The sequence below is a fragment of the Azolla caroliniana genome, unplaced genomic scaffold, assembly GCF_043228905.1.
Source record: "Azolla caroliniana isolate FFs.n. ecotype wild unplaced genomic scaffold, voAzoCaro1.0.p SCAF_541, whole genome shotgun sequence".
Taxonomy (NCBI): Eukaryota; Viridiplantae; Streptophyta; class Polypodiopsida; order Salviniales; family Salviniaceae; genus Azolla; species Azolla caroliniana.
The window spans coordinates 1-10,867 of NW_028230976.1; the positions used below are offsets into that span (position 1 = coordinate 1).

The 10,867-nt window shown below is 42.1% G+C and overlaps 1 protein-coding gene across 1 annotated transcript; it reads left to right on the forward strand.

The window, feature by feature from the left end:
* The first annotated feature begins 6,151 nt into the window (after positions 1-6,151).
* Positions 6,152-9,917, forward strand: LOC147847992 (WD repeat-containing protein LWD1-like). The gene is made up of 2 exons (XM_087338695.1): positions 6,152-6,342; positions 8,732-9,917. Exon 2 carries the CDS (start codon positions 8,752-8,754, stop codon positions 9,775-9,777), a length of 1,026 nt encoding a protein of 341 aa, XP_087194821.1. The 5' UTR covers positions 6,152-6,342; positions 8,732-8,751; the 3' UTR covers positions 9,778-9,917.
* Positions 9,918-10,867: the final 950 nt, after the last annotated feature.

The window sequence follows — 10,867 nt, forward strand, 5'->3', positions numbered from 1 at the left end:
ATGGGGGTAGGGAAGATGCGGTACCTGGTGCTTGCACGAGAGGACTTAACGAACCAAGTGGAAGGCCGCGCACTACAGAACATGACAATTGCGGCGGTGTGCCGATTCTTAATCGAGGAGGTGGTGTGTCGGTACGGGTGCATAGGAAAGATCGTGGCAGATCGGGGAGAGCTTGATGCGCAAGAAGTCGAAGAGTTGTTCGACCGGTTAGGGATCAAGCTCTCTCTCACTATGGCATACAATCTAGAGGCGAACGAAAAGGTAGAACATGGGCACGGGTCGGTTGTAAAGGCATTGGTGCGCGCATGTGGAGACGAAGTGGGGAATTGGCCACGGCTCCTTCCTTACGCATTGTGGGCAAACCGGACTACGCACAATTCGGTAACAAGGTTCATGCCGGCGGAACTGATGTATGTAAAAAGGCAGAAGCCAGTCATGCCGGTGGAGTGTACAATCTCGTCGTGGGCGGCGATAAATTGGAAAAACAAGATGAGCCGGGAGGAGCTATTGGTGTCATGAACACATGACCATTATGGCGTCACCCGGACTTGAACCTCGAACCTTGTAGTTCATACTTGAAAACCTCAACCATTAAGATAGCTTATTGTTATATGAAACAATAAAAGCTACTTCTTGTATTACATTGATTATTGTAAAAACTCTAGATTATTCTAGAATGTTCTAGAATGTCCTAGAGAATTCTAGGTCTAGAACATTCTAGAACATTCTAGAAATCTCTAAGCTATTCTATAGGAACCTATAAATAAGCGCATACATGTATTCTCAAATCAATTCGAAACAACACCAGTCTTTAGCTCTCATTACATATCTTGTATCCATTCTCTTTCTTTCTCTATCTTATACATCCATTCTTCTCTATCCTTCTTCCATCACTCTATCTTTTATCCTTGGTTCTGACAATTGGCGGCACGGATATGACAACTTGAGCAAAGGCCGGAGGACGTGGATCGGGCAACCAAGAAGCTACGTATGGCAAGGGAAAGGAACAAAGGCCAGTTCGACCGGATACACCGGTTGCGACCAAAGAAGATCGAGGAAGGTGACTGGGTGTTGGTGTACGATAGTAGCCTCGACAATCAGCACAAGGCGGTGTGCAAGTTTTTGAGGCGATGGTTCGGGCCCTACATGGTGATAAGCGCGAACGATAATGGCACGTATCATCTTGCGGAGCTTAACGGGACACGGCTGGCGGTGCCGGCAGCCGGGAAGCGGGGTCAAGGCGTTCAAGAAGCGATACGAGGATGAGCCGGTTCTAGAAGACGTGGACTATGGTAACGATCGGATTGGAGGGTGCGAGGATTCGGAGAGCGAGGCGTGAACAAGTGGTTTTCTCCGGTGGCTGTCCTGGCGTGTGCCGGTGGACGCACAGTTTGGCGGGGGTGGATGTTGTGGAGAAAACCGGCCATAGAAGGAATCCAAGGGATATATGCGTGAATTGGGCCTTACACGTGTGCACATGATTTATTAACTTGTACATATTTAGGATTTATTTGACTGATGTAAATATATACTAGGTTGTGCGCATTAATTACCTAGGAATTCATTGTGAATCTCTATAACGGTCTCTCCCTGGTTGCCTATATAAGGGGAGGGGAGAAGACTAAAGGATTTCACGTTTTGGGGTGAGGACGAAGTGTTGTCGGTCCGGGAACTGAGCTCTCTCTCCTCCTTCTATCTTTAGTTGTCATCTGCAGATCTTTGTGGCAATCGCCTCTGTCGCGTGAAAGCCCGTGCGCTTTCGTTAGGGGCTCCACACTCATTCTCTATTTTCTGTTGGGTTAGATACCGGCTGCCGGTTGTATTCTTGCGATCTTTGTAATCTTCTTTATTCGTTAGAGTCATTTCTGTGTCTCTGCATCTCTACAATTTTCCCTTTCCGCAAGTGTCAACCTTGGTTGGTTGATGCATACGTCTAGGATTTGTCCCGCAGGTGGGTGCTTTGGCAACGAACAAGCCTAGTCGACGACATGTTCATATCTCTCTTCCTCGCCACAATCTTGCTCCTTGGTTTAGGGCCTCTGGGGTCTCACCTTGGTTCTCCCGTGTGAGTAGAACAACATGACACCGTGCCGCTAGCAAACAATATAAAGCTCACACTGACCAACATTGCTTAGTCGCACCGACCTTCACAGTTAGTGACATGGTTTGGTTGCTACGTCGGCACATTGCAACCACCCGTCCCTGCGCGAAGCTCGACTACAAAAAGCTAGGCCCCTTCCGTATCCTCGAGCACGTTAACCCAGTTGCCTTCCGGTTATCGCTTCCCCCCACATTTCAGCTTCACAATGTTTTCAACGTCTCTCTCCTCGAACTCTATCATCCTTCTCGCATTCCGGGACAACAACCTCCGCCGCCGCTGCCCGTGGAATTATCGACAGGTGAGGAATATGAGGTTGACGAGATCCTCGACTCTCGCTTGCATCGAGGGAGACTTCAATACTTGGTCTTATGGAAAGGTTACCCTCTTTCAGATGCCACATGGGAACCAATTACACATTTACAAAATGCACCAGAGGCAATTCGCGCTTTTCATCAACGATACCCCATAAACCGGCTGCGAGTGTTAGGTGGCGGCCTTAGAGGGAGGATAATGTCATAGACATATGCCACGAAAGAAGGTAGGGATTGAACCCAAGACCTCATGGTCTCTATTGGGCAACCCTACCACTTGAGCTACATATACATCTTTATATTTAATTCAACTTCATATAGTGTAGATTGAACATTGGAAGTTCCTAGCTTGCATGTATTCTCATTTTCTAGCTTGCATGCATCATCATGCTTTCTCTATTGCATGCATCCTCATGCATACACTATTTCTAGCTGGCTTACATAGCCCTACCTTCTTGTATAAATACTCATGTGCACCTTGATTCTAATCAAGGTGAACAACACAAGTTACGGGTTCTATAAGTTGAGTTCTTGTTCTTTTACTCTCTCTTGTTCTCTAGTCTTATCTTTGTTCTACTCTATTATACTTGTCCGTGACACGATGCGTCCGAGTTGACAAACCATACATCTTCTAGTTTGGAGGTGTTGGTCAAGTTTGAGGTTGTCATCGAGTGCGCTCTGTGCCTCATCACAAACATTCTACCACGATTATCGTAGTCGGAGTTGGAGGCGTAGTTTGTGAGTTGTCGGCTTGTGGAGGCCGACTCACTCTTCTTTTTTTGACACTTTGCCTCATAGAGGCCGAATTTACCACAATATCCTCATTGAGTGAGATTGTTTTGTCGGTTGGGTCCGGCCTGATTGTTCCCCCTTCTTCCGGATGCTTCGCCTCATGCGTTTGAGACGTCTTGTCGGTAATAGAAGTTGTGTTCTTGGGGTTGCTCTTGGCCAAATCGTCCTCTTCTCCCCCGACCTTGCCCTCTTCCTCCATCGAAGTTCGAATAGATCATTTGTCCTTCTTGTGCATTGCTTCTTGTTCAAACATGATTCTCCTCGACCAACAACATCGACAGGAGATCGAAGAAGGAGGGAGGATTCTCCCTCGTGAGGACTACCGACCGAATGCCCCCGAACCCAAGGTGTTAAGCCTTCGAGGCAAATCTACACCATTTCATCGTCGTCAATGCTAACATTGATCGACCCGAGGGCATCGCACGGATGAAGAATTCAATTTCGGGTTGGCTGAAGAAGTCGAAGGCAGAAACAAGGGCAGCAACCCAAGGGAAGAGCCGGAGTCAGTCGAACAAGGGGGAGATGAAGCCAAGAAGAGTGAGAAGGCCAAGACCAAGACATGGTCTGATGTGGTTAAGGTCCTGAAGACAGAAGACGAATTGGCGATAACCAATTCGGGCAAGAGCGGAAGTGAATCAGAGACAACCGATTCGGTTCGAATGTTTGATTCGGAGACGCCGATCAACTGAAGGCCAAGCAGAGGAAAGCGCCGCGGAAGAGGCGCCAACACCACGACAACAAGGGAGCTGAGAAAGGCCACACGAGTAGACAAGTCGACCGAAAGGGTCGAGGCGCGCGGAATCGAACGAGTCGAGGAGCGCGAGCAAGGTGTGAAGCCGGAGCGAAGATCCGGAAGAGCAAGCGGAACCTCAAGTTGAGCTTGAGGGGGAGTGTTGATATACAAGCTCAACATTGGGTGTGTAAACCAGTGCGTAGACTGGGTGTGCAACGAGAGGCCGTAGTGGTGCGTAAACCAGGAGGCCATTGAATAGATATTTCGCAAAGGAATATATTTTTGGGAGTTAGTGTAGGGGCTCATTGATGAGCATTGAAGTACGAGTCAGTACTTCTATGTGTGTTCATGTTGAGCTTTGTCTTCTTCTTCTTGGTACGAATTGTGGAGATGGCTGCTATAGTGATCAGTTAGTTTATGTTGAATGCGGAGTCGGGCACATCATAGGTAGAGGCGATGGGCTTCGATCAAGCAACCACACACTTTGATACCATGTAAAGAATCGGATGGATTCTGTGTAGCGGAAGAATTGTGTGTGTGTGTGTGTGTGTGTGTAGAGAGAGAGAGAGAGAGAGCTCACGATTACAAAAATTAGAAAACTGTATAACAGGGAAGCAAGAATGACCAACAGTTACAAAGAGAGAGAGAATGTGCTTATGTAGTCACCTTCTCTCTAAGTTCTCTTATTAGTAATGCCTCTTGGGAAAGAGGTCTTAACTACTTAAAGAATATGTGTCATAGGACATTAGTTTCTATGACACACTAGTTACTATACAAGGAGGTGGGGTGTTCACACACTTGAGTATCCTAGAGTGTGTTCCCACTCATGGGAAGTTGAGTTTGTTTCTCAATAGAAGATAAAGGCCGAGATGAGGGAAGTACCTTATGCCTCAGCCGTCGGTAGTTTAATGCATGTTATGGTTTGTACGAGGCCAGACATAACATTTGTTGTGGGAGAAATAAGCCAATACATGAGCAATTTAGGAAGAGATCATCGGTTGGCAATCAAGTGGATACTCAGGTACTTGAAAGGCACCTCGGGGGTGTGTCTCAGGTATGGTGTCGAAAAACCTATGCTCGAAGGGTTTACCCACTCAGACATGTCGGGGGATGTAGACTCCAGCCGATCCACATCACATTATGTGATGACCCATGCAAGGGCAGTCAAGACTGCATAAGTCTGCGGCCTTGTCGACCACAAGGGCAGAGTATATGGTCGCGGTAGAGGCCGGCAAGGAGCTGATATGGATGAGAAATTTTCTCAATGAGTTGGGAATGAAGCAAAGAGAATTATTACTTCATTGTGACAGTCAGAATGCCATACATCTAGCAAAGAACGGTGCTTATCACTCCTGGACCAAACACATATAGAGAAGGTATCGTTGGTTGTGAGAGAAAGTGGATGAAGGAGAGTTTACCGTCGTGAAGATCCATACTGGCGAAATGGATCCAACATGCTCACCAAGAACGTACCTATGGACAGACTCAGAGTTTGTCGACAAAAGACTTTACTAGTTGATTGCCTCCCACAGGAGTGAAGGGGGAGTTTATTAGAAATATGTCCCTCCTATGGGAGGAGCCGACTAGTCGAGCTGAAGAAGAGCCGACAGTTGAAGACAAGAGAGAGTCGACGTTGAAAGTTGACAGTATTGGATAGATGATCCAAGTCAAAGGCAAGACCGACTAGTCGGATCGACTGAATGGTCGAAGACAAGGCCGACTAGTTGGGCTGACTGGATAGCCGACATGGGAGTCAGCTAGTTGGGCTGAGTGGAAAATCAACATAGGAGTCGATTAGTCGGATGATCAACTGAGATCAATAATGATAATAATAATAAAGAAAGCTATGTTTGTAAATAGCCCATACATTGTATGAGTATAAATACACCTAGGGCAAACATAGTGATGTGTGGTGTTGTGCAGAACATAACAAAGTGCTTCTGTACAAAGAGTAATAGAGAGGAAGAGAGAGAAAGACGCAAGAGCGTGCGTGTGAGCTGTGGCACAGTTGGCACAGTTCAGTGGAACTTGCCTTAAACCATGTACATATGTAAGTTAGTTATTGTATGGTATGCTCTATCTATGTATCTATCTATGGGGGTAAGTCTAGTTTACTCTGTCCTTTGTGTTTTATATGTATTCTGGTGGATAGATAGAGATAGAAGGAGGAAATCAAGATCTACATACATACACACACACACACACACACACACATAGCGCAGGTGTGTGGCCTCCCCTCCCCTTTGACTGTGATGGGCGCGACGCCTCAGTCATAACATACAACTTCTCCTCTCTTCTGCTTTCATCGCCATCGCCATCGCCATCGCCATCATCATCATCAAAGAAAAAGAAGAAGAAAACATCAGAGCTGTGGCCATACCCTCTCGCTCTTAGTCTCTTCAAAGGTATGCCTGTGCATCTGTCTTTTAATACAGACTGTAATTTTGTTATGTTTCGGCCTGTGTTTCAAATTCATAATAACTCTACCTTCCCTGTATCCTCGGAGAAAATGATAGCAATTTATTAGATTTCTGATTTTCTTCAATATTGGGTAAGAACTAGGCCTTAAATCATTTTTTCCATGATAAATTTTGTACATGTCTCCTGATCAGCATGGGTTGTGTCAACATTTACCTGTACACTTCTCGCAATTTTTTGTGGCTACTCAAACCTGAATTGCATGAATTAATGAGTATTTTTTTGTTTAATTCAGATATGCTTTTGTAGAAAGAACATGCACCTGTACCTTGAGAATAAGACTCTGAACTTTTTAGAACTAAATAAACTTTCCACCCACTAGGTATGCTTAAAACGGGTTTTGTTCCCATCTTAATTTGATTCCAGGATTCCTATAATGTGACAGTAGTATTCTCAGCCAAGATACAAGCCTTAATGCTTCATCATTATTCCTTGATGGGGCACTATTTCTCAGTATATACTTGAGATATTGTGTCTGTGTTTGCACTTATTTTCTTGGAAGTTATCATGTAAGGTTCATGTTAAGAGGATAATTCAAACATCATCTTATGAAGCAAGAATCCTGTGCAAAAGATGATGTCCATTGATACATGAGATCAAGTTATAGAGCTAGGGAACGAGTGTATGTTATAAATGCTCTTTTTCTTCTGTTTCATTATGGATGCGTTGGTTCATATTCTATTCTGGGTCTTCGGTGAAGAGGGAAGGCTCCGATTCCTATTTAGGAACTTGATGAAGAAGTTTCACATTGAGAGAGACCATACATAGGTCAATAAGATAGACCCCTTTTCCAACATGAATGTGGGGGTACAGTTTTACAATCCAAATGCCACTAATAAAAGTTCATACACCTATTTGAAATGATTTTTGCTGATTACAATTGTTTATAATGGAAGCAGCCTTCATATCGATCCAATGCCTCAAAGTATGCATATTGGCATAACTGGCTTACATAGTCTCATCTTTGATATTAAATAGCATAGAAGTAGAAAAATGGAAAGATTGGGCAGGTGGGTGAGAAAATCCTGAATCCCTTGTCATTTGAGCTTTTGTTGTTGCTCTTGATTTTAGGAAACTCTGAAAGCATTTAAAATTTTGAAGCTCTTCAAACCTTTATGTTAAATCATTATCACATATGCTTGATTGAAAATTTATCTCCCATCTATTTGCATTTCTATAATGTAGTAAGGTCCTTTACTGTGTCTTCTTATGGGCATAAAATTTTATCTAGATATTAATATGTTTGTCATTAATGTTAATTTTCAGAGTCTCCTCAAATGTTACATGGCTTTTTGTTTTATGTGCGGTAAAAACTTAGACAATTCCTGTCATTGTTTCAGCGTAATAATTTCGATTTTGAAACCTTGTCAAAATTAATCCCTTATTCCATCAAAAGTTTTACTTTTGTAGTCTCCATACTTAATTAGATCTTAAATATTTATAGAGCAGGACAAAGTCTATTATATGTGAGGTTAATAATTGAAGAGAGAACAAATACAGTATAGTTTTGCAAGCCCCTCAAAATTCGATATTTATGTTTGAAAAGTAAAAAAAAGGCATGCATACTGGCATTTTGAGATCCTCTTTTCCTGAATAAATTTCTCTTGGAAAGACTAGTTTCTTTCATGTGCTATGTATTATTACTTGCTTACATTAGGTTCACAAGTGGTTCCTGGTGATAAGACAAGATCCTGCAGGATCCTACAGTGTTGTGATTGAAAGTGATTTAGAAGGTAAAGGGGGGTTTCGCCTCTTAAGATTATTTTAGAAAGATGGACAATCTTTAATAATACACTCATATCCATTATGAAATGGAAGAAAGAACATAACATTTAAACTAGGAGCTTCAAGATTAATAAACCAGCCAAACTAGCCAGTATGGCCATCACAATTTCTGAGGATATATTTCAAATCAACCTTAGAAAGAAAAATTATTAGTCAGGTAAATTGTACCCACTAATAGTGATTTTTGTATATCATAAGATGTACAATAATTGGTGTCATGATATTATGATGCTGCTGCATTTCTCTGCTACTCAGGATTTGGAATTGATGCGAGTAATTGTATGCTATCATGAAAACCATTTTATTTTGTAGTCCTAAAAAGTAAGAAAAGTTGAAAATAAACTCTATGTGAGTTTTTTCTGAAGCATTTTATATGTACCAATACATGTAACTTTATTTAGCTTAAGTTGATTGATCTTGGTGGTGTATAATATTTGATCATATATTTATGTTGATTGTTTTGGGGGCAGTCTCAACTTATCATTATTTATTGCACTGCTTACTTCCCTTCAATTCATGTTTGTGACACAGTTTCATTGGGATCATCTCAAATGGCCAATGACCAGGATGCATATTCCCAAGAATCACAGAAGAGGTCTGAAATCTATACATATGAAGCATCCTGGCAGATATATGGAATGAATTGGAGTGTCAGGAAAGACAAAAGGTTCCGGTTGGCAATAGGAAGCTTTGTTGAGGAACCGAAAAATAAAGTCGAGATCGTCCAGCTTGATGAGAAGACGGGGGATTTCAAATCTGATCCTAAGTTGTCATTTGAACATCCTTATCCTCCAACAAAGATAATGTTTGTTCCTGATAAGGAGTGCCAGAAGCCAGACTTATTGGCAACAACTGGAGACTTCCTTCGTATTTGGCAAGTAAATGATGACAAGGTCCAACTGAAGAGTATAATGAACAACAATAGGAACAATGAATATTGTGCCCCTCTGACCTCGTTCGATTGGAATGAGGCTGAACCTAAGAGAATTGGAACATCTAGCATTGACACAACATGTACGATTTGGGACATCGAAAAGGAAGCTGTCGACACCCAGTTAATTGCACATGATAAGGAAGTTTACGACATTGCGTGGGGTGGAGTTGGAGTCTTTGCATCAGTATCTGCTGATGGGTCTGTAAGAGTGTTTGACCTCCGGGACAAGGAGCACTCAACTATTATCTATGAAAGTCCTCAACCTGATACACCACTCCTAAGATTGGGGTGGAATAAGCAAGATCCGCGATATATGGCCACTATTCTCATGGACAGCTCCAAGATAGTAGTGCTGGATATTAGATATCCTACAATTCCAGTAGCTGAGCTCCAACGGCATCAAGCAAGTGTAAATGCAATTGCATGGGCACCTCATAGTTCTTGCCATATCTGCACCGCTGGTGATGATTCACAGGCATTAATTTGGGACCTGTCATCTATAAGTCAGCCTGTTGATGGTGGTCTTGATCCCATTCTTGCATACACGGCAGGAGCTGAGATTAACCAGCTCCAGTGGTCATCTACGCAGACCGATTGGGTGGCTATTGCTTTCTCTTCCAAGTTGCAAATCCTTAGGGTTTGATCAGTTTCCTTTTCTTCACAAATTTGGAATTCCCAATGAAGTTTGCAGGTGTTTTCTATTATCCTGAGACCGTTATTTAACACAAAAGACTCTCTTTTGTAACTCTATCTGATGTGAATACACACTTTCACTGAACAGTAGTCACATCTTTATTGGTCTACTCTCCTCTCTCATTAAGTTACTTGCATGGCAATGAGAGGTAGTTAATATTTTGTGTGTGCATGTCTGGCCTGACATTGAAAATTCCAGCTAGCGATATAAGTGTATTACATAAAAAGGGGTGTGATGATTTTCTACATCATGTTGTACAATCTTTGATACAAATTACAGGTTGACTGCATTGTATTGGACATATGGTTGTGTTTTCATTTTTAATCTGTATATAGATGGAAATCTTTGGTTTGGAATTCTGAATTACGTGGAATACATGTATATGCCTTTTTGCTTTAAATTCTTAATAATGATGTAGTGTTTTCATTTAATGGAAGAGACTATGCTAGAAATTGTGGTTATTTGCTTCATCATAGTGAATAGCACAGGACATATCTCATTGGCTTGTGTTTTGGGATAAGAATTGGATACTAGTTAATACTCCGATACAACCTTGTAATTGTTTAGACATAGTTTGTCAACAGATTCTAAAGTTTAAACTACAAATATTCATTCCTGCCAGAAATCGAGTTGATCAAGACATTCTAAAGTTAGAACTGCTAATGTTGAATAGCGTAAGAAATCCAGTTTAAGTCATGATTCTTTTGATTGTGTATGAACTCTGTTTGGCCTATGTTGATTATAGATGCCAAATCAATCTCATGGAGTTTGCATTAGATGTATATTGGTAATGCATCACACCAGCCATTATCTAATAATGAGTGAATATTAGGGTTAGAAATCACGAGTGGAGCATTTTATGAGTTTTTCTTCTCGTCACAATTTTGTTTGACCTTTATATCTTACTCCTATATTGAATGGTTACAGGTCTATGGTCTTGAGTTTGAGTTGATCATAACGTGTAGCCTTTTTTGCATAATTGTAAAATAATACATGCTAATTTTCCTCAATTTATTACTAGCCTTTTTCTCTTCGTTTC